The following is a 25758-nucleotide window of genomic DNA, read 5'->3' as shown; positions in this document are numbered from 1 at the left end:
GACTGACAGCTGAGTTTGCTTAGCCTTGCTAAGGCCCTTGAGAAACAGATGGGGAAAAAAGAAAAAAAAAAAATAAATCCAATTTTGTTATTTTTACAACCTCATTTTTCAGCTAATCAGCACAACTCACGCACAGCTTTTGCCAAGGAAAACGTGCTGTGATTTCTGGTTCGGGCTCAGGAGAGGTGGGTCTGGAGGGGGCTCTTTGGGGCTCACTGCTGCCCTGTGTTCATAAGCCCTGAAAATGTGTCCTGCTTCCACAGAGACAATGCTAAAGGGTGCTTTATCTGTACAAAAAGTAGAAATTTTTTGCTTAGATGTTTAATGCTTACTAGAAATGTAACTGAAATGGCTACAGATGAGCACTGGTGGTCTGCTTGTAGAAGAAATCTACACAAGCAGGTGAAATGCTTGAGCATAGAAGGGGATGTTGCCCATTTGAAGAGATGGCTTCAGTTCGGCTGGGTTTGGGTTTTGTTGCAGGATCAGACCATACTTTGGAGACAGGAACTGAGCAAGTTTGATTATATGAGAAAATCAGGGTGTGATCACAGCTGCCACTAACGCACCTCCGAGTGCTGGCAGGGCCTGATAACACACAACATTCAAACCGCTCTTAACGTGTGATCCGGCCCTTTGCATCACACCCCTGCTTGAAAATGCCTTTGGCAGATTGGATCCTGCAAAGCCAGAGAAGGCATAAGGGGAACAGAGTGCAAATCTTGGCTTGAAATGTTAAATTCTACCTTTCCGCAGCGCCAGCAGCGCAGGGAGGCTGCTATCCTGCCAAGCTCTACGGCTCACGTCCCCCAGCCTTCCCTGCCGTGCCGCTCCGCGCCCATGCCCCTCACTCTGCCCCAGCTTAGCACCGCTCGCCCCCGCCAGCCCATTGTGTCCGCATCCCGCCGCCAGGGGGCGTCCAAGCGTCCCTCAAGCCGAGGAGCGCGGCGGGGGCGGTGCGGTAGCGCAGCCCCGCCCCTTGGTGAATAGCGCGCGCTACGCCGCTGGCGCACGGAGCTGCGCGCATCAGTCCGGCTGTGTGGTTCGGTCTGACCCCCGTCGTCAGTGGCACTGCGTTTTCCTTTCTGATCCTTTAAGGCCCTGCAAACGTGGGTGCTAGGAGTCACCTCATATCTAGTGCAGTCCCAGGGCCGTGATCCTGTGTTTGGTGTCAGCAGGGCGTGCTGAGGCATAGTCCCATGTTGCTTGCTCTGTTGGTGCAATAATTGAGCTCCTATCTTTGCACGGAACTTCTCAGCTTTTCTCAAGAAAGGAGAGCACTTGATGTGTATTTATCTTGGAAGCTCTTTTTTTATTTTTTTTGTGGAGTGTGTTTTCTGTTTGCCAGAAATTCAAGCAGGGACATGAAACCAGTTCTGAGCACTGGAGTAACTATTGAAGCTTTAACATCCAGCCACAACCATTTCAGTTTTAGATGATAGTGTTTTGCTGGACATACCTTCAATTTGGTGGCTCAAGGATTTGCAAACAATGAGTCATAACTCCCTGGGATCGAAATTGCAGCTGCTGGGGCACCAAGCATTGAAAAGTGTGGTCCAAGATAGAGCAAAGTAAACCTCACTGCCCACACACCCTTATCCTTCAAGGCTGAGTATCTTTGCAACACTCTTCAAAAACATGCACACAAAATTATACGGTTGCTATTGATACAGAACTTACTTCTCCTTTTAGAGCAGATAAGAGGGGATTGCGAAAATCTGTGATTTGAAAGAACTGAAGCAGATGGACCTGAGGCCAGTATGCAGCACCCTGTGCTTGCAGGGAGGGGGCTGGATTGTGAGAAAGGTGTTGTGCTATGGTATGTGGCCAAGCCCTTCTGCCCAAAGAGCCCCCAGGGCCTCTGCAGACCACGTCTGGCCCTTCACATCCAGGACGGACCTGCAGAAAGCGTATGGAGGTGGTTTGGTTCCAACTCAAGGAGAGCTTCCCCTCTTCGAAATGCCTATGGGACACTTTTTTGGCATGGACTGACTGCTAAAGAAGCTGCCTGCAAGTCACCTGTACCATAAAATATCCCACTTGCAGCGCTCACATGGCATCAGGGTTCTGTTGTGTGACACGTTCTGGGTACAACAACAGCATGACACAGCCACCTTTGCCACAAAACCGCCTGGCTGCGGGGCTCACGCGGCTGGTCAGTGCAAGGGAGAGTGGCAGGATACAACCTATGGTCCTGCAGGCTGTTACAGGCCTGTCTGGCCTGGCCCTGTGGCTGCAAATCCACTTATGTCATGAGCTGGGAGATCTCAGACACACCAGACCTTCGCTCTCATGGCTTCAGAACCTGGTAAGAACAGAACAAGCTGCTGTAACAAAAGCTTGATTCCTGAAAGGTCTGTGCCATTCCGTGCTGGCTGTGTGCACTGCTCTCTATTTTTATAGAATTTCTAGGGTTTAAAACATTATTTACAAACGTCCCTATTTAGAGGGACCTAGATCTGACAAGGTTACTGACTCACTTCAGCCTCAGGGAAGTTACTTCACCCCTGGATCATCTTTTCCATTTGAGTACTGAGACCAATCATGTAAAATTACCCGGCAGACTGCCAGTGCAGCTGTAAAAATTAATTACCCAGTATTTAGCACTGCGTAAGAAGTGGGAAGCTGCTGCTGTTGGAGAATCTCTGTACCAGGGAGGCCAACTCAGAGACCCACAGGTTCTCAAGTGACCGTCACTATTTGTGGGACGGCCTCTTGACATGAATGGAATGTAGGCACCTTTCTGCTCCCTAGCCTGAAGTCTGAACTACAAAAACTTGCCTTTGTCCTGTGACACTTGAGTTTTCTGTTGGTTTTGGCTCCCACCAGTCCAGGCTCCAGGTCGCTGTGGTGGTGACAAAGCTGTGTGGTGGCTGTTTTACTTTGGCACTTTACATTTTACAGAGGCAAATGCTTCTCTCCGCTTGCCATGCCACAGCCAGCATAGGCACTCAGATCTAAGAGAATGTCCCTGTGAGTCTCAGGCCTCAACAGATGCATTTAGACCCTTTATCAATGCTTTGTTTTTATGATGTTCAGCCTCCAGCAGCTGCATTTCATCAGTGAGCAGAGATGCCAGTAATCCCTTGTGCTGTACCTAGCATTCCCTGCACCTCGAGAAGCATGGATTAGAGAGATCTGGCATAAGATAACATGATTGCAGTCGCTTCCTGTGGTTGGTATCTGGTGATCTAGTCTTGTCAAGAGCTGGAATTTTACTTTCATGTGTTGCTGCTGTAAGATTTAGAAATCAGCTAAGGACTGCAAAGGAGAAAGCATCAGTAGATTACCAGAGCAGTATTTGTACTGCAGGCAGGGATTAGAGAAGAGGGCAGGCGAAAGACTACAGCTGTGCTTTTGCCAGTGGAAATGCTTATGTGGTCATGTAAGAGCAGATTTCTAGTGAACAAAATGCCAGAAGAAGCAGGGTGAATCTGGTTTGGCTTGGAGTACAAAAAGGAGATATTGTGTGTTTGCTGCAGCTTAGTTCCTTTTTTAAATTTTATTTTAGCAAGTCCTAGCATTATAATGATAATTTGAGGAAGCTGGCCTGGAAAGCAAAAGATGGCAATAGAAAAACATTGCAAAGCTCCTGAGAGGAAGCTTCACACATGGATGACAGGACGGTCAGCTGGAGCTTTATTTTTCCAGACTTTGGGTAACAAAGGCAACAAAGGATCCCAGGGCTGTGACCAGCAATGAGGAGGAGGGACTGCAGGACTCAGGTGAGCCAAAATATGCTGGGTAAGTACTAGAAGAATGAGCAGGCTGCCCCCAAGCTTTAACATCACAGATGGTCCAAGGTGAGGTGGCCGTATGTCCATGGGAAGTGTGTGAGTGCATTAGAAACTATGAGAAACATCAGCTAAGCCGAGGTGCAGGTTACCCCCCTGGATCTCTCTGCAGGCCCCTCTGAAATCAGCACATAATGAGTGCTTTTGTATTCAGGCTATTTCTCTCACTGCCATTTCATGGACTGGCAAGAGGAAGGGGAGGATCCCTTTCAGTCCAAGGACACGCAAAGAGATGGTGTTTTATTATCCCTAATTGGATGGGACAGAGATTAGATGTCACAAAGGGAACAAATCAAAGCTGGAGACGTTTCTTACTTCCTGGTTCATGGGATAAGTGCCTGAAATATGTTGAGGTTTCTGCAGTGGTAAATGTTTGTTTACTATAATATGATGGATCTGCTAATCTCTGTGAAAGTTCCTCAAAGGCAGCAAACTTCTTTCTTGTAAGCAATGTTAGTGATTGGGAACAATTGGCTTTGTGCTTTAAACCAATCAATTTTTATAAGGTTCCATTGAGTTTTTATATTATCAATTGAGTGGTCAGATGTGAAACACTATTTTCTTCACAGGCTACAGCATTTAGTTGTGCTGTTCACTGCATAATGCTCTGGTGTCTCCTGAGCCCCATGTTTATTCTGGTGGGGAAGTGTGTGTGCTGTCTGTACAGCCAGGTAAAACGCAGAAGCCACCACTCAGCACTTCCATTTACCTCTTTCTTACCACTGTCTCTTTGCTTTCAACCACAGCCAACCTAACTGTCATCTGTGCCAAATTACAAGCACCCGGGCTACATCACAAGGTGCTCCCTGCAGACATTCATTCTCCTGAATGACAGCATTCACGTGTTCTTCAAGGCAGCAGGACTTTGCCTCGTCAGCCTGAGCAAATGCAGCATTTCCACAGTGGACCAGAAACTCATCACGGATGGCTATTGCATGACACAGCTGCTGATTGTGCCAAGAAAGCCAGTAACACAGGAACTCAGTGCAAGGCTATCCTCTGTGTAACAAAAGCACTTAATAGATGGCGCCAGGATCGCTCTGCCATAGAGAGGGAAGGAGGAAATCTCACCCACGGGCCTTGACTGCTTTTTGTAGTGTGTAAAAACAAAAAAAAAATGCAAGTTTTAGGCATGAGAGCAGGGGAACGCTCTGTAGCACAGCTCTCACGCCTGCTGCTAACAGCCCAGCGTGTGCCTTCCCTTAAAGGAAACTGGCAGGGCCAGGAGTGCTGCGCCCCACCAGCTGCTGCTGTGCCCAAAGCTGCCGTCCTGGGGCTCAGCTGTGAACCGCAGACCTGCACAATCATCAGATCGTTTCAACTGGAACAGATACTCCAGATTATCACATCCAACCATCACTAAGCAGTGCCCTTGGTGTCATGTCCACGCACCTCTTAAATACCTGCACTGCCTCCCCGGGCAGCCCATTCCAACGTTTAACACTGCTAACGAATACATTCGAGTCGCCTTACTGCAGCGCGCGGTCTCCTCTCGCACGCCGGCCTCGCCCCCGCCCCACTAACATAAGATGGCGGCGGGTAGCCCGCGATCACGTGACGCGCGCACGGCCCTTCCCTCCCCCTCCCGCCAGCTCCCGGCGCCGTGATGACGTCAGCGACACCGGGCGGGCCCCGTGACCGGAAGTTGTCGGGGGGGAGGCGGAAGTGAAAGCGGGGAGGTGGTTGGGCCCGATAAAGCCGACCGAGACGAGCGGGGGAGGGACAGCGAGGTTCGGGCGGGCGCTGCGGCACACGCACCACGGTGAGCGGCGGGGGGGGCGCGCGCGCGGCGCGGCGCCTGTGCTCGGGGCTGGGTTGGGGGTGCCGGCTCCGGCCCAGCTGCCGCTGCTGGGCGGGGGGTACCGCTCGGGCCCCTCCCTGCGGCCGGAGGCGCTTCTGGGGCTGGCTGGGTTAGGGGGGCGCCGCCTTTGTGCTTCACCTGAGCTCGGCCCGGTGCCGGAGTGGCAGCGGCCCGCCCTGAGGGTGATCCGGGGCGGTGGAGCCGAGCTGCCGCCTCCCCGGGGCTGGGCCCGGTGCTTCTCCCGAAACAATGGAGCCGAGGGCTCTCTGGGAAAGGGCTTCTCCGCCCGGCGCCTCGGGCACGGCGGCACGAAGGCCTTCCTTGGGCTGTGCGTTTTCTCCAGGCCTGTGTGTGTGTCCTCGCTGTGAGGTGCCCGCGGTGGTCCCTCGCGAAGCAGAGTGCGTTGTGTGTGGCGTGCTGCGCTGCTCCTTGCCGGTAGGGTAGGGCTGGGGGCCGGGGCTGCCCATAATGCTGGGGGGTGGGTGGTGGCTGTGCTTGAAGTGGTGGGGGGAAGGGATGGGGGCGCCTGGGTGCTGCTTTGAGACAAGCAGGCTGCCTAGGGAGCGATTTATGCTGCCAAACAGGAGGCTGGGAGAGCTGGCAGTTATTGCGAAAGGAGCTCTCGGCATGTGCAAAGCCTGACTCAGTTCTGAGCAGTATGAGAGTGGATGTTGGAAGTGCTTTTTGTTCTGAGCGTAATAAAGTAAATGAAATGATGGATGCATTATTAATGCCCAGGTATATTGAGGCTAATAAAGATAGAAATACTTAATGATTGTATTTAAAAAGAAGTGTGCTTTGCTTCTTGTAAATAGTGGAATTCTTGCAGTAGTAAGGCAGTTATTAATAGAATAGGCTGCTGTAATCTGAAGGGAGAGAGGTAACTGCATCAGAATGAGTAAGTCTTCCCAATAGCTCTGAGTTCTTTAAGTTAAAAGCTGGAATTCTCAACACTGTTTTCTTGCAAGCTAAGAATACTTGCTGATAAGCAGAGTTGTTGGGATGTGTATTGGTTTTTTTTTATGAGTAAACTGAGAACACATGATAGAACGAAGTCCTCCCAACTGTAAGCAAGCTGTTCTTTGTTTTATAACTACGAATTGGAAATGTTAAAGCTTCCAGCACCTGGCTGGCCAGCTCTGACCTGTGCTTAGCACTGTGCCTTTTGGTGTGGGTTAGTGCTGGGGAAGTGGGGAGTTCCTTTTGGGAGCAGTACACAACCAGCAGTATGCAGTGCTTGGCTGTGATTTCGAGGCTCCCTTGTGGCTGTTCTGTGTGTGATCAGTGGTGGTACTAGTGATGTGTGATAGAGGCTGCAGCCTTGCTGTGCCTCCAGCTGGGCTGGGCTGGCAAAGTGAATGTACTCTGCACTTAAAAGATAGATTTGAGGTTGTCTTGGGTGGAGTTGTTTGAATATTCCTTGTTTAATAATCAGAACTCCGTTGCTGTGCTTCTTCAGGAAGAACAAGTATACTTGTCTCTTTTTCCCCCCCTCCTTGTGACTTCCAACAGCTGACTGAACACGACTTGCTCTCCATGAACTAATGAGCAGGCTCACCATGCCTTTAGAACCCAAAGTAGCTCTAATAATGCCACTTCCGAGTGCTGCCCTTTTCTGTACTGTTAATATTCCTGTGAGATGAGGGTTAATCTTACCCCTCAACAGGGAAAACTCTGACAGAACTACTAGTAGTTTCTTGCTTTCTTCACCTGCAGCATGAAGTATAACTGGTAAGGTCTGAAATTCATTAAATTAAACTTTCTTTTTGCTCATGGTATTGTGCAGTGGCCAGTGTCCTCAAATACTCTATTAATAGTTCAGCATGGCACACTGAGACTTACACCTTAAAATGGAAAGGTGCCAAGGTAAAAGCTTAAATAACTATTGCAGTGACTGTGCTACAGTCATCCTTTCCCTTCTGCCAAATTCAGTGCATCAGCCACCGTCCAGAGCAGCACAGATGTGTTGTGAAGCAGGTGAATCCTGAATTGTAAACGGAAAGCATACAAACTCTGCTACTGAATCTCTCCTGAGTTTTATCTGAGGAAAACAACATCCTTTGTTTTCTACCCAAAACCAATGTTTGGGGAAAGAGATTTACCAGATTGAATTTCTGAAGCACCTTCTTAAAGCTACTGCTTTAAGGCCGCTGGCTTGGAAGGTCATGCGAATTACCTGTCAGAGCAAATCTCTGGCAAAACTTGTCCTTGAGGAAACATGACAATTAAGATCAAACCATCTGTGCAGAACTATATATAGTTTTGTTTCTGACATGTATGAGATTTTAGTCTGACTTCTCTGCAAAAATGAGACTAGCTTATGTGGAACTTAACATTTGACTGTAAACAAAACTGCTTGTGCTGGATTAGGATGTTCTTTCAAATGTTTCATCCCGAGATGGGTGCTTGGTGAGCCTGGGCTTAGGAATGAAGGCTGTGGAATAAGACACAGGGTGTTTGCATTTCTGAATGAGCTTAGGAGTGTCTGGGCTCACAGATGTTGCTGTCCCTCCTGTTGTAGCATACCAATTTCTTTAATAACAGAAGTAAACTGAGTGTGCAAAGAGAGAGTTTGGTGCTTACCAGTGTTCTCTGCCTCCTGGGCTTTCCTATGTCTGTGACCTGTGCTGCTCTGAAGCACTTGCTAGGCTTGCTGGTACTGAGGTCCTTTTGGCAGAAGGGGGTGCAGATGAAAATGAACTTGGTGCTGAACTTGGCTGAGTGCTAGTATGTTTATGCCTTGTATGCTGGTCTGACAGCAATCCAGCATCCTTCAGATACTGAAGCACTTCTTTGCACAGCATTGTTTTGATAATTGCAGTTTAATTGCCTGTTGGAGTTGGGTTGACTTCCCCCTGCAGCCTTTCAAAATGATCTCCTGCAGTTGCTGTGTAGCAGTCTGCCTTCAGACACAGAGAAGATGTGGCACTAAATTGTGAGGGTAAAAGGTTGCTATCTGCAGTAATGGTCCAAACATGGGCTCTGCTTCTCAAAAACGGGATTGAGCATGGTAACAAATTGAATGACAGTAGCTAACATAGCATTTGCTGTTTTACAGTTAGCTGCCTTATTAAAAGGTTACTTCCCTTTAAATGCGATTTGAATAAAAGTTCTAAATGAGTGCCCAAGGTCAGTGGCTCCAGTTGTGCTGTTCAGAAATAGTAGGCAGTTAAGGGAGGCTCCTATCACATGGCTGCTGCTAGCTTTCAGTATGCTTGCTTCTCCTGCTGCATCCCCACAAACAGAGCGTGCTTGAACTCTGCATGCTGCTGCATTTACTGCTTGCTGGAGATCTGCTGTGATGATGTCATTGTTGCTGTTACTGCTGCTCCTGTGAGACTGCTTCTCCTTCCTGGTGCCAGAGCCAGCACTCCATGCATGAGAAAGCTGTGTCAACACTGCTGTTGCTAACTCATGCTCGGTCAGTGACGGAGGGGAACAAGCTTGTCTGGGCCACAGAAGTGTGTTGATTTACAGCTGATCTCAAATAGCCTTGACGTCTCTCGCTGGGAAGCCTGTTCTGAGGGCACGACTGTTCTCACAGGGCAGAGCGGCTTCAGGAAAGGTGCACTGCACTTGAGATGGATTGCAGTGTAAACTTGTGCCAAGGATCCTATTTGTGCAGTTTGAAAGCACTTGAGGTAGTGAGTGATTTGCCCTCCTGCCCATCCAGAACTATCACCTGAAGCTGATGTTTCATAATCTAACTGTGCTTGCTTGAGTTTTAAGCAGAAATTCCTAAAATAAATGGATAGATCTTTATGTAGCTACTCAAGGAAAACTCCTGGAGCCTGTACTAGCTCACTGCATGTTGCAGCTTTGATCACCTGGCAGACTAGCTGGACTAGTTAAGCAGTGGGTGAAAGTGAAGGCAGATAGCTGGAGCTTGCCTTTGGAGGCTTCCTGGCTGTGGAGTACTGGACTTTGATTGGTGGGACTGCCAGTCTTATCTAATGAGTCCTTACCAAACACTGGGTCTCTCCTTGCTGGAAAGCAGCTTGAATGGTAGCCTGCTTGGTGTTCATCTCTTCCAAGTGGGCTGAGTCACTTGGCTCTGTAGGTTTCTCCTCAACTTGACTCCTGGATACTGCTAATGTATCTGAACTGCAATCTGGCACTGTGGTAATATTGGCTTGAGCGTGAGTGGTGAGACAGCTGCAACAAAGGCATCCCTAGCCCTGATCTTCCCTCTGGCAAGAAGATGTAGCTTACCAGTGCTGTCTTATGAATAATATGCAAGTCACTTCAGTGAAACTGTTCTAGTCCTTTGCAGAGAATAAGAGAATAACTGAGCTGGTAAATGTTGCAGGAGCTGTGCAAGGGGGAGTAAGGGGCAAAGTATGAGTTTGAAACAATCTCCACTGTAGGAATTCCTTGTTAGATGTTGACTCAGCTGTCATGGTGTTTCCCTCCCATCCTGGGACTGTAATACTTGTCCTTCCTGCTCAGCAAACTGCGGTGGCATAGTAAGAGGTATTGAGTATGAGTAGGATCAGGACTTCTGCTCACAGACCTAGGTGTAGTTCTTAGATTGCAGTGTATCTCTGGAAGAAGTCACCTGTCTTTGAGCAGACTTATTCTCAAGAATAAGACTTCCTGAAATAAGAGGAAGGATGTTGCTGTTAATGCTGGTTTTGTAGTTCTTCACATTTGCATGTATGGGATTGGATCTCCCATCAGTATTTGCCCTGTCCCACTTACTAGGATCCTGGTGCTAAAGCAGAACAGCTGAGGTGCATCGTCTTGCAGCCATTTCTCATGCCATTGTTTGTGACTTGAGTGCCTGAACCTTTGTTGAAGCCTTCTCAGTTACTTGTTTCCTGCCCAGCCTCTAGGAACTGGGAAAACTATAGCAGCCAGGAGTAGATAAAATAAGGCTTGAGTACCAGTGGCAAGGTCTAAGATCTGTGTTTTGCTTACCCCTCCAAAGGTTATCTAACACCTCCTGTCTGTGTTTCTAAAACTGAAAGCATGATAGGAATGTGTAAAATCTTAGCAAGCTGGAAACAAAACAAGAAATTAATCCCAGTACTTGAAATATATAGTTGGAGATGGTGGAGACTTAGCAACTTCACTGTATCTTAGTGGCCTGACAAACCTGCAGTATTTTGAACTGGTCAGGCTTATTTACTGGTTATCTTCTGGATTATAACCCAGCTGCCTCTGTCTCACTAACGTGGGAACTGTGCTGGGCTTTCAGTATTCATAGAGAGGTTCCTGAAACTTGTTTGGTTCCACGGATGAGGTGGCTGTGTGCCAACAAGCTGGCAGCCACGGCAGTGTGATGCAGGCTGTATGGGCACCATACCATGTTTCAGTTGTATAAGGTTCGTGTTGCTTGCTTTGGCAGGTCTCCATCAAGGATGTTCTGGTAGAGGCATGGCAACATGGAAGCTATGCTGGTACAGCTCAGATGCTTTGTGCAGGCAAGGCCCTTAGTCAAGACGCATGGCTTGCTGCCTAGTGTCTCCCAGCAGCCAGTGGATGTGCTCAGCTCTCCTCCCACATCCTGAGATTGTCTCCCCCAGGGCAGAAGAGGGGAAGTTGAGCTTGCTTTAATAAAGGGGGAGGGGTGTTAAAGCAAGCATGCCTGCTCTTGTAACAGCCTTATCCCCAGGGAGGATTGGAGCTAGCTGGGAACTACCTGAAATCTTCAGGGACTCGGAGTGCTGCTTCCTCCTAGGAGGTATGGGCACATCAATATTCATACCTGAATGGCAATGTAACTTGAGCCTACAAAAGGAGGGTAAGTGAAATCTTCAGGCTCTTGCTATCAGTCTGCTGAGGCTCTTATGTGTCTTCTCATTCCTGGGAGGAAGATACCCTGTAGTGTGAGAGGCCTTTGCCTTCTGGAGGAAGTTTGGGTGAGGTGGACTAAGAAACCTCATGACTGGGAACATCCAGCTCTGAGAGAAGCTCTTTGTATGGCTTTCTCACAGGGCTGTTTTTGTACAGTGTGAAAACTGCTGCTTCAGCACCTTGGTTTTCTCAGTGTCCTGGACTTGGTGCTATGTGCTTTAGCACATTGCCTATTTTGAGGCCTTCCTGTACAGTTGCAATCTCAAAATACCTGCTGCTGGCTGTGGAGATGATGATGTTTGTTCTCAAGCGAGCTATCCAGGATGGCTGCCCAGCATATCTGCCCTTATTGCTGGAGATGGATGCTGCACATCCCTTCCCCTGGCTCAGGGCATTTCTCACCTGGGAGAGCTTGCTTATGCTGCTGTAATCTTATAATGAGCAGCAGCCCAGGTAAAGTAATGTTTGTGGAGATGTTGAGATCTGACCTCCAGACCTCTCCTACTGCTCTTAAACATGCAAGTGGTCTGACTAAACATGCAGAGACACATCTACCTTTGTACTGTAAGCAAATGAACTGGGGCTTGCTTAGCTCCCACTTTCCAACCATGTAATCAGATCAACACAATGCCTCCTCCAGAGAAGGTGGCTGCAGTGCTCCCTAAACCACAAGGGACAGCTTCTAAGCTCTGCTCCTGAGCTGTGGAGGTGGAGGCAGGTCCTGCCTTGTTTAGACTCCTACTGAGCAGTCACAACTTGGTGGCAGCTCCAGAGTAACAAACTTGTTCAGTTCCCTCAGCTAATACTCCAGGACTGTGCAGGCCCAAAGCAACTCTGATCTGGAGAAGTGCCGGGAGGTGTAACAGGGCTGTGAATCAGTGAGGTTTGGCCTGGAGAACTTGGCTTTGAAAGCTTGGGCTTTGAGCTCGACTAATCATGTGCATCAGTGCCTCTCAGGAATGTTGTGCTCTCCAAATCTGTGCTTGCTGTGCTAAGGGAGCCCCAGCTGAGCTGGAACCTCAGGGAGAGCTGAGCCCTTCTCATGTGCGAGTCCTGTGATCCCTCTGTACACATCACTCCTACCAGGCACTGGCAGCATTGCTCCTACCTTCCCTCTGTCCTGGCTCTGACTTAGCTGGCATTTGGGATGTCCTCTTCTGTGGAATTATCAGAGCTCTTGTGTGCAGCTGGAGGAGTGTGCACAGGTCTGGCATCGCACCCATCTAGCAGTGAGCTCTTGGACCAGCTCAGCTGGCTGCTAGCACCACCTCTTACCACTTGCTTGTGCTGAAGCAGACGGGTGCACTAAGCTCCATGTTGCATTACTGAGCTGTGGCTGGCTGCTTCAGCTTGCTTTTGGAGCAGCTGTGCTGGAGGCTGCAGCTCCACCCTCAGAACAGGGTGGGAGTTTGCTGCAGCCAGCCCTCGTCGAGAAGCTGATTCCTTTGGGATCCTGAAACATGTTTTAATATTCGGTTTTGATCTGAGTTGTGTCAGTGAAAAAAGCCCTGGGCTTTCTTCAAAAAGGGGAAGCTTTTGCCTTCTGATTCCTTGGTAGGGTTGGCAGACTCTGCACAGTGTACCTGTGCTTGACAACTTGTGATGTCTTGTGTAATACGCTGTATCAAAAAGTAACCTGTAGTTGAGACTCAGTTCCATAAAGAGTAGCAATTGCTGCTTCCCAGGGCTGGGAAAGGTACCAACTGGACAGAAGCTGGCTCTTGATGCAGCAGGCAGCCCAGCTGCTGCTGCTCCTGAGCAGGGAACAATGAGCTGTGAGCTCTTGGCTGGGTACCAGCAGGAAGGAATATGTTGGTTGCAGCAGGAACACAAATGTGTGGGGAAGAAGGAGGTGGAAACCAGTTATGAGCTGCTGTATCAGTAGAATGTACTCTTCTGTGTAACTGTCACAGGAATAGCTTGCCAGCTGCCTTTGTGGACTTTGCTTTAGCCGACTGCTTTGCTGTGGTGGATTGGTGAAGCCTGGAAGCACTTCTGACCATGTGGACTGTGGTAGCCCACATTTCTTGTTCCATAGGAGCCTGTCATCCAGAAAGGCAAACCTTATAAAGAGCAGTTCTTGCAAACTCTCTACCTGAGTGACAGGATGTATCTAACTTGCTGCTTAGGCACAAAGCCAGCACATGTCTTTGCTAGATGTGAGACTTTCCTAGATGGGAAGCTCTCAGCCAGCTGGAGAGGCTGAGCTATTGGTAGAGCTGTCATGGGAGGAGAGGTTGCCTGCCTGTATGGCTCCTGTCATTGCAAGGCTCAACTTGCTACCAGAACTAAATGTGCTTTTGTAGCTGTCCTCAGTGTGAGGCTGCTAGGCACTTGCTCCACTCGTAGAGAGCTCAAACTTGGTGAGGAAAACACACCAGCTTAGGTGCTCTCACAGAACTTAAAATCTACTTCTGGTTCCTTGCTTGAAGACAATTTAGCATCTCTTAATCCACGTTCATACAAAAGTAACAGTCTCTGCTGACTGTCCTGTAGCAGCTCTCAGCCTTTTTCCAGCTGAAAGCACAGGGTTGTGGCTCTGCTCATGGGCTCATGTCACTCTGGAGAATGCATTAAATGTTAGAAGCTCATCTCCACTTGTCTCAGATCAGCAGTCATGTTGAATTGCTCATGCTGACACCTGTAGCTTTACATTAGCAGACACCTTATTCATGTTCTGCATGACCAGGTAGATGGAACTGAGCTGTTACAGAACTGTGTTTATAGGATGTGTTCAGCTCTTACTTGAGGCCCTGCTGCAAGTGGAGATTGCTGAGATGTCAAGACAGAGTTTCTGGACCTCCTGAGCTCTGTACAGCAGAGCTGTGATCCTGGTCAACTAACTGCGATCACAGACTCTCTGCCTTACCAGGACGTGATGCCTTTCATTGTCTTTGCTTAAAAAGTCACAGCAGGGCTCAGTGTGAGCATGAGGTGGATGATATATGCCAGTTTCCTGTTTTCTCATGTAAGAGCAGGATAAACATCCAGTGAGCCCCTCACTTCAGTGGCTGAAGGTCCAAGCAGATGTCACCTCCTGTAGTGCCAAACATCCCTGGAAACTTTCTGGTTCTGGGAAGAAATGGTTTCTGTGTGAGCTGGTTCTGAATCATTTTTCCAGCTTCAATCTCCTTGAAGAAATGCAGAACCATTGAGAAGTGGAATAAAAATAACTCTTGGCTATGGAGGCTTAATGCTCTGCAACCTCCCCCACATGAGAAGAGGGAACAGAGGTAGCGTTTCTGTGTCGGAAATGTACATAGCTGCTTTTCAGAACAATTTTGATCAATTCCAGGGTAAAGTTTTCTTTACAGAAGGTTTTCCTAGTACTCAGGTGGCTGTTCCTCTGCTCAGACTGTGGTGAGCCTATCTCTTAATGGGGTATCTTCCCATGGAACGCCTGCTCACTATTGCCCTGTCTGCAGGACAGGGAGGAAAACAGAGAATTCTGAAGAATCGCGGTGAGTTTGTCTGCTTGGTGCTTGCTCACCTCCTGTTTGCACCTTGTCTGAGCAGTGTTAAATGTCCCTGCCAAAGGACTGGGGAAGAGAAGTGGGCTGCAATAGTCTTGTTTCAGCTTTGTGCTACCTCCTAGTGGAAGGCACAGATGGCAGGCTGCTAGATGCAGGAGCAGAGGGCTCCTTATCAAATGGCCCTGTTCACCTAGCATTGGCTTGGGCTGCTTTGCTGGTTAAGATTGTGATTTGAACTGTTTAATAGTGAAGGAGCAATGGTAGACTGCTCGGGTGGCTTATTGGCAGGTTTAAAACCAACATGCTGCTATCTTCCATAAAGCTGAGTGTCCTTGCCCAAGCCTGGCTACTTCTATACCCAAACTGTTCCTGAGTGACTTAACAGGGTATTTCTATCACAAGGCCTACTTCTGTCTGAGTGTAACTAATATAAGAGATCTAGTGGGCTGCCAGTGTGAGCTCCTGCTGTTCTCTGCTTGCACCAACCTAATTAATATTGAAGTGCCTGCACTGTCACCTGACGCATGAGCATCTCTAAGGAATCCTTAACCATCCATTTCTACTTGAGCTAAAACAGCTGTCTTAATATAGCCAATGAAAGGACAATTGTAATGTGCTTTGAAGCGACAAGGGAAGTCTAATTAGATTTGGCACAGACTCTTTACTCTTGCATCTAGGCAATTGTGCTACAGAGCTTCATCAGACTGTTCCTGATTCTTCTGTTTGGCCAGCTAAGTCAGCAACACGTGCAGGTGTGTTGTGAGGGTTCTTCCTTCCTGCTCTTGTGGGCCAGTGTTACGCAGGTGGTAATATTACTGACAGTGAATGTGCCGTTCTAGGCTGAACCTCATGGGAGCCAACACTGGTAATGGCTTGCTTTCTTACAGGGATAGGCACTAAAAATTGAGTGGACAGACTTCTCTCTCCCCTCTGAGGAGCTGCATCATTCCTTTGGCAGCTGTAAAGCCAGGAGAGAGGAAAGTGCTGACTGGCCTCCCAACTGATGGAGCTTTGACAGCCCCTAAACAAGGCTAGATGGATGTGCTGGTAGGCTGTGTTATCATCAGTCATCCAGGTGACTTCTCTATGGGAGACTTGGCACAGTGTAAAACAAAACTATATCTTGAGGCAAATGTTAACATTTCTCTTCAGGACTTCTCTGAAAGAGGAAGTGTTTGTTCAGAAATGCTCCTGGGACTGGATGGGAGCCCTGTGTGAGCTCACACACTGCCATCTTAAGGGCTTCTGTGACTCTTGCAGGATGCTGCTCTAGAATAATCACACCAGATACCACAAAGCAGAGAAGTTGCATGCGTGTTACAAAATGGTCTCAGCCTTGGATACCACCGATTTGATGAGCTCAAAACTGTGGTGATGCTCAACCTGAGCTTGTCATACTGGAAGTCTGGGAGAACCCTGTGGAACCTACATCTCAGCTTGGCCCAGTGATGTCCTGCTTCTCGCAGGTGTAACCAGAGAAATTTCTCATGTGAACTAACTGCCTAATGGATACATAAACCTGCACTGTCTGTCAGCAGAAGCTATATTCTTGTTCTCCTGTAGTTTTGTACTAGCAGTGCTCATCAGAAATGAGATCTAAATAGCTTAGGACATGTATGTAGTTGTGATCCTGGAGTAGTTTGAGCCTTTGGCTTCTTTTGTTAGAGACTCCAGTTAGGATATCAGGGCTTCTTCAATCCATCTGAATCTTTAAGATCTCTGTAGGACAAGTCACACCTCTGTTTAGCACAAATGGCAGCTTTAAAGCTGGAGCTGCTGCTGGATACCTGCTCAGCCATGCAGAATGTGATAAGGATCAGGGAAATGGCAAAGTAGTGCTATAGAGATCAACCTGATCTTAAACTAGAAGGCCTGCCTTCTGTGGGAAGGCTCCAGGACATCTGCAGGTTTTGAAAGATGTGTTTTATCAGCTCTGCTCTCCAATGACAGCCTTCTCTGAGAATGGCAGAAAGCACCTCTGGGGTTTCATTCTATGTGTAAGGAGATGGTTCTTAAGGGGGCTTGATCCAACTGCTGGCTGGGCTTGGAAGCAGCATCCATCAGGAGTGGTAGAACAGGGGTGAGAAGCTCTGAGCAGTGGCCTCTGCTGAGGGACTGCGGAGCTGGAGCTCCTCCCTGCTTTGTGGCCCAAAGCAAGCACTGAGCTGAGGCAGCTCCTGCTGTGCTGTGCCTCATATCTGTGCATCACCTGGGGGGAAGCTGAGTGCCTCACCTGACTAGCATTAGGGAAGTAGTAATGGCCCTCCACACTGATGGGGTAGCCAGTAAGCTATGAGAAGAAGGCAGGGCTGGCTTTGATTCATGCTTCCTGTGGCAGCTCAGTGAGCTGCTTCCCAGGTGATGAGACCTGACAGAGCAGCATTCCCTTGCCTCACTGCGGGACTTCAGGCCATGTTGAATTTGGGCACTAAGGATCCAGTCTGCTAGTGTTGTAACTCGGGGCGCTGTAAATCCCTCCCTGAGCATGAGAACTAATGCCAGCTTGTCTAAAGCTGCTTTGAATACCAGGAGGCAGTGAGCTTGTAGCAGCTGATGGCAAATGATACTAAAAACACTGGGAGGAAAATAGAAGCAGTATGTGCTGTGTTCTGACAGTCACTTCAGGGTGAGTTGTTTACCCGTGATCCTGAGGAAAACAGGTGACAATTACACTAGACCTGAACCTGTGCAGATGTTTTTGATGGCAGTTCACTATATGTAACTGTCTCTCAGCTGTTCCAAGGCCCTGCTTACTTTTCTTACTCTGTATGGGCAAACTGTTCTGCAGAATTCCCTGGCTTGGCTAGCACTAAGGTTGCTTTTGCTACATGCTCTGAAAGCAAAGGAGGTGCAGTCTGCTTGGAAGAGTTTACATGGACTGTTCTGCCTGCTGCTGTTAACGGGATGAGCTGAAGTGTGGATCTTAGCATGAGCAGAAGGTGGACTGAATGTTGGGGTCGATTGGTGACATTCAGCTCCAAGGCAGCCAGAAAGGAGGGATGCTAATAACAAGAGTAACTGCCCCGTGCAGGCTCTCCGGCATCTACTGACAGCCATCTAAGGACAGCATGAACCCTCTGGATGGGATGTGGCTGTTTACTCAGCAGCCTTTGGCTGTTACTATCCGAGCAGTGTTTCACATCAATGTGTCACTACATACATGAGGTGGGTGCAGTCCAAAGTGCACTGCTTCCTCCACCAGCAGCAGGATGGCTCCTTCAGCTTATGCAACACTCCCTGGTGGGATGGTCTAAAAGACTGCCCTTCTTCCTCTGCTCAAAGCTTGATGATAAAGGCTTTTTGCAGTCAGATACCACATCTGGTAAGAGGCTTCTGCGGCTCAGACGATGCTCCCTCCTGTAGCAGCAGGATGAAGTGGGTAGCAGTGATCTTGCAGCCTGGGCTGTTGCCTATCCCAGCAACGCGTAGGACCAAGCTGCTCAGAAGAGGCCCGTATTCATGCTGTTGTCAGAGTGAAGGCCTCCTTAGCTGTGAAAGTCAGGAATAGCTCTTGAAGAGTAGGAGTTATGTAGTAGAATGAATGCATGTTGGTGTGGCAGAATGAGAGTTCTAGGGTAGTCAAGTCCCTATTTAAGGGATTAGCACATGAAACCTGTGTCAGAGGTTTTCTGAATTCAAAGTAGCACATGTATAACCATCTTCTGGCTTGTTCAGCTGCAGAGGGCCTGGAAGAGCTGCTTGGGGAAAGCCAGGAAGCCCACATAGACCAGGTCAGTACCAGACTGGGGTCTGTGATCTGATGAAGCCTGAGCAACAAAGATTTTTGTCCTGTTTATTTCCTAGATGTGGGGAGTGGGGCCTCACGGTAGGGAGTGTTGATGTGGGGCCTTTCTCCATTGCTAGCAGCAGGGCTTCGTACTTGCTCTCTCTATGCTGAGGTGTATTTGGGCCTGTTTGTTCCAGCTGATATAGTTGCAGCTTTTTCACAGACCTGGAGGAGATCTGGGAGCACGTAACAGTGTAGATCTCTGGAGCCCAACTCTCACTCTTGCTAATTAAATGAACTATTAGTGGCACGCTTATGGCCACGCACCTAGGAAGAGTGGCAGGATGCAACTCATGGTCTGGCAGCAACAGACAATGTTACAAGGCTTGTTACTGTAGTCTTACTCCACCTTCCAGGAAGCTGAGGTGGCAGTAGCTTGCTTCACATCTCCTCATAAAGACCCCGTAGCCTGGCAGTAGCTGGCATGGCAATTTCAGCTGTCCTGTGTGACTGTGACTGCTTCATCCACTGCATCTCCAGGGACTCAGTGTCTTCACAGAGTGCAGCTATTGCTTCTACCTTTCACAGATCTGGAAGGTAGAAGAAGCTAGGCTTCATTTTCTAGGGAACTGCTGAACAGTACGAAGCTCGAGTGTGGTTCTAGGTGCATCACTGCCTACATCTCACAGCACATATAAGAACTAGCTTTGTTTTGGGAGCTTGCTCCACTCCATCCGGTGAGGCAATGTCCAGAGAACAACCTGGAAACTGGATCCAAGGACAAATGTGTATTTCTACTTGCTGTTATCAAGTTGTCACTATTGGTCATGCTTGGCCTTGCCAGTGCAGTGGGCATATGCTTGGTTACTGCTTCAGTTCAAGGCTGCACTGGAAGTCTGGCCTCAGGCTCTTCCAACTGCTGTTTCCTTGCTAGCAGTCTGGCTTCTCAGACTCCAAGCTTACTGCTTTCTGCCTTAAGAAATAACGTGCTGATGAAGTCTCATGGAATTGTTTCTCTTCCTTTCTAGTTTAAAAGATGACTTCTAGGAAGAAAGTGTTACTGAAAGTCATCATCCTTGGAGACTCTGGGTAAGTGGGGGAGCCATTAAGGTGCCAATCTGTACCTGGCTGGAGCAGTGCTCTGATCAGTGGAACTCTGGATGCACAGCAGGAAGTCAGCAGTGCTGGGAGGAGAGACTTCTCTAGCCCTGGATAGTGATATTACCTTACAGCCTGAGGATAATGTCCCAGCACTCTGTCCTGATGGGTCTCCACAGTTTAATATCTTGAAGACTTTCTGTAACATTTAACAGGGAAACGAAATGGGTTGACCAAACTGGAAAGCCTCTCTGCAAGGATGTTAAGCTTGAAGGTGAAATAAGCATTTCAATTAAAAACGTAAGAAAAACCCCAAAGTAATAGGCATTTTTGTGACTTCCTAAAGCTCTGCCTCTCTCAGAGATAAAGCTTACATTGAGCCACCTGCTTAGTTTCTGACTGGAGCCTTCCCCTTGAAGGAAGGCTTTACTGCTCTGCTCTCTTGGGCAAGGAGCCACTGTTGCAGGTTGGGGACTTGCTGTGCAGGCTGTAACCTGACTCCCATGAGTTGCACTTATTTATACCATGTGCCCAGCAAGCTGTTGATCAGGGAGTGCTTCTGAGCCCTGCAGAGCGTATATGTGAACCCTCTGAGCTGTTTCTCTGAGGAGGTTCTCTGCCTCCGAGCCCCTGGCAGGTGTGCATGCAGCTGCTGTGCTGCCATAGCCTTCTTCCTCCAGCTGAAGAGGCTAAAGGTGACTGGTGTTGTTGTTTTGCTGGGGCACTTAATCTTACAAGGCTGCCCTTATGATCATTCAGTGATGCATACTCCTGACTGAATATCAGGTTACTGATGGGGAAAGATAGTTTCTCAAGACTTTAAGCCTTCATATCCTTATGTAGCTAAAGCTTTTACTCACCTATTGCTCAGCACCTATTGCTGTGAAAGTCCCTTCTTATGGAAGTGGGTGTTTTCTCTTTTTTCTATTTTTTTTTTTTCCCCCTCTTGGAGAGGAGGTTATGGTAGAAAGTAAATGGCAGGGAGACATTTTGTTTAGAGTGGTCAATTCAAACACAGTTGCAAAAGCAACCTACTTAGTCTCTTTTTCTTTCTGTACAGGGTGGGGAAGACATCACTCATGAACCAGTATGTGAACAAGAAATTTAGTAACCAGTACAAGGCTACGATAGGTGCAGACTTCCTGACAAAAGAGGTCATGGTGGATGACAGGCTAGTGACAATGCAGGTAAGCAGTGACTCCTGCTGGGAGGGTGTCTGCACTATGCTTGTGTGGAAGCATCTGTTCACTGCAGCTCAGAGCAGTGCAGGGGCCAGTGTACTGGGTGTGAATCCCATTGGTGTGAAATTGCTCTTGGCCACAGCAGCTGCTGAGCTTCTCTCAGAAAAGCTGGATGTGGGCTGAATGAGGGAAAGCAGAGATCAGTTTGTCTGGGCTCAGCTAGTGGCAGATTTGCCAACCCTCATTTCAAAACAAACAGCTTTTGGTGCTGTCAGTGTACTTTGTCTTGGTGGAAAGATGCTCTTCTGTAGTGCTCAGGAATTGAAAAGGGCTGGAAAAGGACTCATTAATCAGATCATCCTACTTGTGCTGCCCTTACTCCTGTGGGTATAGTGCCACATAACCTGCCAGTCTGCTTATGTGTCTGTTATCTCATGCTTTCATCTCCATGTGAGGCTGACAGCAAGTCAGTGGAAACCCTCCTGTAGCCAGTAGAGAGGAGTTTGAGCTGTCCCAGTGTACCCAAGTGCTGCAGGCAGGCTGCCACCCGATCCTAATGGCTGGTCTTGCTTGTTTAGAACAATGATCCAAAGCTGGCTCAGGTTGGGCACAGCAGTGGTGAACTCCATCTTCAGAAGGATGTTTCTGGTCTGTGAAACCTGGTTTCTACGAAAAAATCCCGAACCTTCTGATGTTCCTTCTGTCTTGTTAGCTGGGGCTTATGGACATCTAGTGGAGAGTCTTTGAAATAAATACTCTAGTTGTGGAGTGTCTGTCTTAGATCAGAGCTGGCTTATTTGCCCTGTCTTTTGTTACAGATATGGGATACAGCAGGCCAAGAGCGATTCCAGTCTCTGGGAGTTGCCTTCTACAGGGGAGCAGACTGCTGTGTGCTGGTGTTTGATGTCACAGCCCCTAACACGTTCAAAACCCTTGACAGCTGGAGGGACGAGTTTCTCATTCAGGCCAGTCCAAGAGATCCTGAGAACTTTCCCTTTGTTGTCCTGGGAAACAAGATCGACCTAGAAAACAGACAAGTGAGTACTGTGACTTGCTTGCTCCTTTTAGGGAATTGCTGGAGTGGAAGGTGTGTGTGTGGCTCCCCACGTGATAGCCAATGGTGGGAGAGTTTCTCCAGGCTGTTGTCTACCTGGAGAGGTCAGGTGTCTGTGTATGATGTGCTCCTGCCTTATGGTAGAGCTCTTGCAGCAGCTCCCTGGTAGGCTTAAGGAGAAAGAGCTCCTTCTCCTTCAGTACTGCTGAATAACTGCTCTGGGAGCAGCAAGTCCTTGTCCTGCAGGTACCTGAGCAAGTTGTCCTCTGTGGTCTGGTCTCCTCTGGGCGCCATCCTTGCTGAGAGCTTCACGGCAGGCGGTTTTATCAGGTGCTCCAGCAGAAGTTGGCCCTGCCTATGATAGAGCTTCAAATAAGGCTGTGGGAAAAAAGTACTCAGCCTTACCTTTGCTATTAGAGCTGGGACTGCTAGGGACAGCTCTGTATCGAGGCTATAGTTCTAGTGAGGTTAGAACTGTGCTGCCTTAGCTCAAGTTGGCTGTGAGGGGTCTCTGGCCTTGACTTGTTTCCAAGTCCTCTTTCTGTCTAGCTGGAGGTGGTGATGCTGCTCTCTGTCCACCCAGGTCACCACAAAACGGGCGCAAGCCTGGTGCTACAGTAAAAACAACATCCCCTACTTTGAAACCAGTGCCAAGGAGGCCATCAACGTGGAACAAGCTTTCCAGACGATCGCACGAAATGCACTTAAACAGGTATGAAGGCGCTGGCGGTGCCCTCTGCTGGTGCTGGCCCTGCGTGCCGGGCTCAGCCAGTGCAGGCGGCTGGGAAGGCTTGGGCTCTCCACCGGCTTTCCCCGGCCCTCAGCGTGCTGAGAGCGCTGTGGACAGCTGTGGCATTAACTCTTCCTTCCCTCCTGCTAGGAAACCGAAGTGGAGCTTTACAACGAATTCCCCGAACCCATCAAACTAGACAAGAACGACCGAGTGAAGGCTTCTGCGGAGAGCTGCAGCTGCTGAGGGAAGAGGGAGGGGTTGAGCACAGTCCTTCACAAACAAATATCACACTTAGGCCTTCAAACACACAGCCCCTCTTCTGTGTTTAAAAAGAAAATTAAAAAAAAAAAATAATTCCATCTCCAGCTGCCAAAATCCACCCATCTCCCATGAGCATCTGAGAGCCCAGCACTTCAGAGCTCACATCCCCGCACCATCCACATCACACTTCATGGTAACAGGCCTTTCTCTTAGTTTAAAATGGAAATTCGTATGTATGTTTGGAACTGAATCTAATTCCAGGTGTCCAATGGAGAGAAACTGTTTACAGGTAATCTGTGTAACAAGTTACATACATTTTTAACTGTCTTGTGTTTTCCCCTGTGAAGGCTGCAACTGGAAAGGCTGATTACCCATAGTTCATTGCAAGCTCAGCACTCAGTCTAACTAGGTTGAGTTTTGTATGTATCTCTGTTAATGCTTGTTACTTTTAACTAATCAGATCTTTTTACAGTATCCATGTATTATGTAATGCTTCTTTAGGAGAAATCTTATAGTACATGTTAATATATGCAACCAATTAAAAATGTATAAATTAGTGTAAAATTCCTGAATTACATGTTCAAGTACTGAAACACAGATTGTGTAGAAAGTGAGGAGGACACTTGTGAGCTGTGGTGTGCTAGCGACACAGAGTCCAGATAGAGGCAGTATTCTGTACAGTAGAGATGAACTATGTAAGTCGTCTTGTTCTGAGGCCGAGAGGCTTCATCTTCTGGAAAATCTGTCTGGCTACCTTGTATCTAAATTCTGAGATTTGCATAACAGCATTGACATGCACACTGGATTATTGGGTTTAAAATTAAATACAGCTATGAAATGACCTCACTGTTCACCTCTCCTCCTGCTTAACTCCTAATGTCCTGGATTGAGTATGAGAAGGAGCCGGAGCTGGGGTGCTGCAGTGGCTCTCTGCGCTGTGGAAGGAGCTCCTCTCCCACCCGGGTTATGGTAGCTGTGTCTGAATGAACGACCTGGACTATGGATCTTCCTTTTCTTCTTACTGACTGCTAATCTGGATTTTTTGGTATGGGGAAACTTGGCACTCTAGTCCCTGTTCTCTCTCTTCCTTTCTTCCTGGTATTTGTTCTTGCGTTTGTAGCTTGCTTAAATGGAGCCCTTCTACCTGTTTTCCAGAGGTCTACATTCTAGTACGTAGGCTGAGCTCTTATGTAAAGAGACAAACATGATGCCAATAAACTAAACAAGAACAAACTTCCTTGTTTACTTCTGTTTCTGACTCTCTTTTTTCCTTCACTAACATGCTTTCTTCCTCCTCCTCTGTCACCTTTTCATTGAACCGGTGCCTCCTCAATGGTGCAGCCTCTGTACTGTAAGGTTGTTCCCTTAAGAGGGGGCTGGGCAGGCGTTATTTAGTTGGGTGACCCCACAGACCTGAGTAGGGCAGCTATCTCTGCTCATGCTCCTTGGGTTGAGCAAAGGTTCTCTGCCTGATCTGGTCTGCTCACCCTGAGGTGTGCAGTTCCTAGGTTCTGGGCATGACCTCTGCTCTGCTGCCACCTCTGCTGGCACTCAGTGCTGCCTCGCTCACTGCTGTGTCCCCAGCAACACGGAAAGCAAAGCAGTGAGAAACGAGGCCAGTTATTTCAAGGGACTTCTAACAGCCTTTGTGTTCTGTATCCTACTTTGTGGCTTTATCCTTGCACGCTTTTCTCTTGCTTGACTGGCTGTTGCTGTCCACATCCATTTCAAACAACTGCCCTGCAATAGCTGTGTCCTGGTGGGACTGCATCTTTCTGAGGAACTCGAGCCTTGTGCTGGTTGCCATTGAAAGCATCACCTCATGCCTGCGCAGGCTGATGCTGGCTGGGCTGATAGTCCCTGCAGCGCACGTTGTGTTGAGGGGAAGCCATTTCTCTGCTGAAGCATCAGCCCTGTCCCCATGCACCTGCAGCCCTCAATGGCCTCAACCACAACACCCAGCTGTGAACACAGCCTGGCTGCACCTGTGGAAATGAGGGCACACAGACATGCTTCTGCCTGCCTGGGGTACATGGAAATGCATTTATCTGAAGTCTGTGTGTGTTCTGACATATATCAACACATCTACACAAACTATAATGTATATATTGTGTGAGTAAATATGCATACATATATGTGTATGTGCACGGGGTTATGTGTACGTGGAGAGCCACAGAGCAGGGCATACTAGAGCACAAAGAAGCCCGCAGGTGCCTGTGTGTGTTCTGCTGTCTACACAGCCCCTGTGTCAGCATGCTTCAGTTTAATTAGAAGTGTCTGATTATGTACAGAGCTAGATGGATGCAAACACCTTTATGGGCTCTATTTGCACACATCAGATATGTATGCACACATGGGTGGGTGGTGCAGGAGTGAGGTGGATAGAAAATATGGACACATGCAGAGTCAGTTACGCCTATAAGCAGTATATTAGATGTATAAGCACTATACACAACACATGCATACTCACAGGAAAATATATTGTGTGTGGATGGATGGATGGATGGATGGATGGATGGATGGATGGATGGATGGATGGATGCCTACAGCACAGATACACGCCTGTATGACTACTCTGGGTACATGTATGTATTTGTGCTGTGTTTATGTGCATAAGAAGAGCATGGAGAAAGCGGGGAGGGAGGGGGGAGGAAGGGGGGAGAAGGACAGGCGGTCTTCCACCAGACTCTGTGCAGCTACACTGTATTTAAATCCTATCCTGATAAATCTGTATTCCTGTTCTCTACCATCTCTCAGGAGCTCACAGAGCTCACACACGGATGCCCCCAGGTCCTCTTTGTATCTGTGTGCTCCTTCTCACCCGCGGCAATCTGCCC

At 48.4% G+C, this 25758-nt stretch overlaps 1 protein-coding gene and 1 long non-coding RNA gene across 3 annotated transcripts; both read left to right on the top strand.

Moving 5' to 3' along the window:
* Positions 1-882: 882 nt before the first annotated feature.
* On the top strand, positions 883-4977 carry LOC128078716 (uncharacterized). Its single transcript, XR_008205758.1, has 2 exons — positions 883-3725; positions 4541-4977. It is a non-coding gene; the product is annotated as an uncharacterized LOC128078716 (long non-coding RNA).
* A 446-nt stretch (positions 4978-5423) lies between these two features.
* RAB7A (RAB7A, member RAS oncogene family) lies at positions 5424-23762 on the top strand. Of its 2 annotated transcripts, none has more exons than XM_052679213.1 (6): positions 5424-5556; positions 19623-19683; positions 20753-20879; positions 21692-21910; positions 22511-22639; positions 22808-23762. In XM_052679213.1, exons 2-6 carry the CDS (start codon positions 19631-19633, stop codon positions 22901-22903), a joined length of 624 nt encoding a protein of 207 aa, XP_052535173.1. In that variant the 5' UTR covers positions 5424-5556; positions 19623-19630; the 3' UTR covers positions 22904-23762. The 2 variants fall into 2 exon arrangements, with proteins under 2 accessions (XP_052535173.1, XP_052535174.1); XM_052679214.1 differs by lacking the exon at positions 5424-5556 and adding an exon at positions 18577-18598.
* Positions 23763-25758: the final 1996 nt, after the last annotated feature.

Source organism: Tympanuchus pallidicinctus, unplaced genomic scaffold, assembly GCF_026119805.1.
Source record: "Tympanuchus pallidicinctus isolate F22 unplaced genomic scaffold, pur_lepc_1.0 scaffold17, whole genome shotgun sequence".
In the NCBI taxonomy this organism is placed as follows: Eukaryota; Metazoa; Chordata; class Aves; order Galliformes; family Phasianidae; genus Tympanuchus; species Tympanuchus pallidicinctus.
Note: the sequence above shows the minus strand (reverse complement) of the source record. Positions and strands in the feature narration are given on the sequence as shown.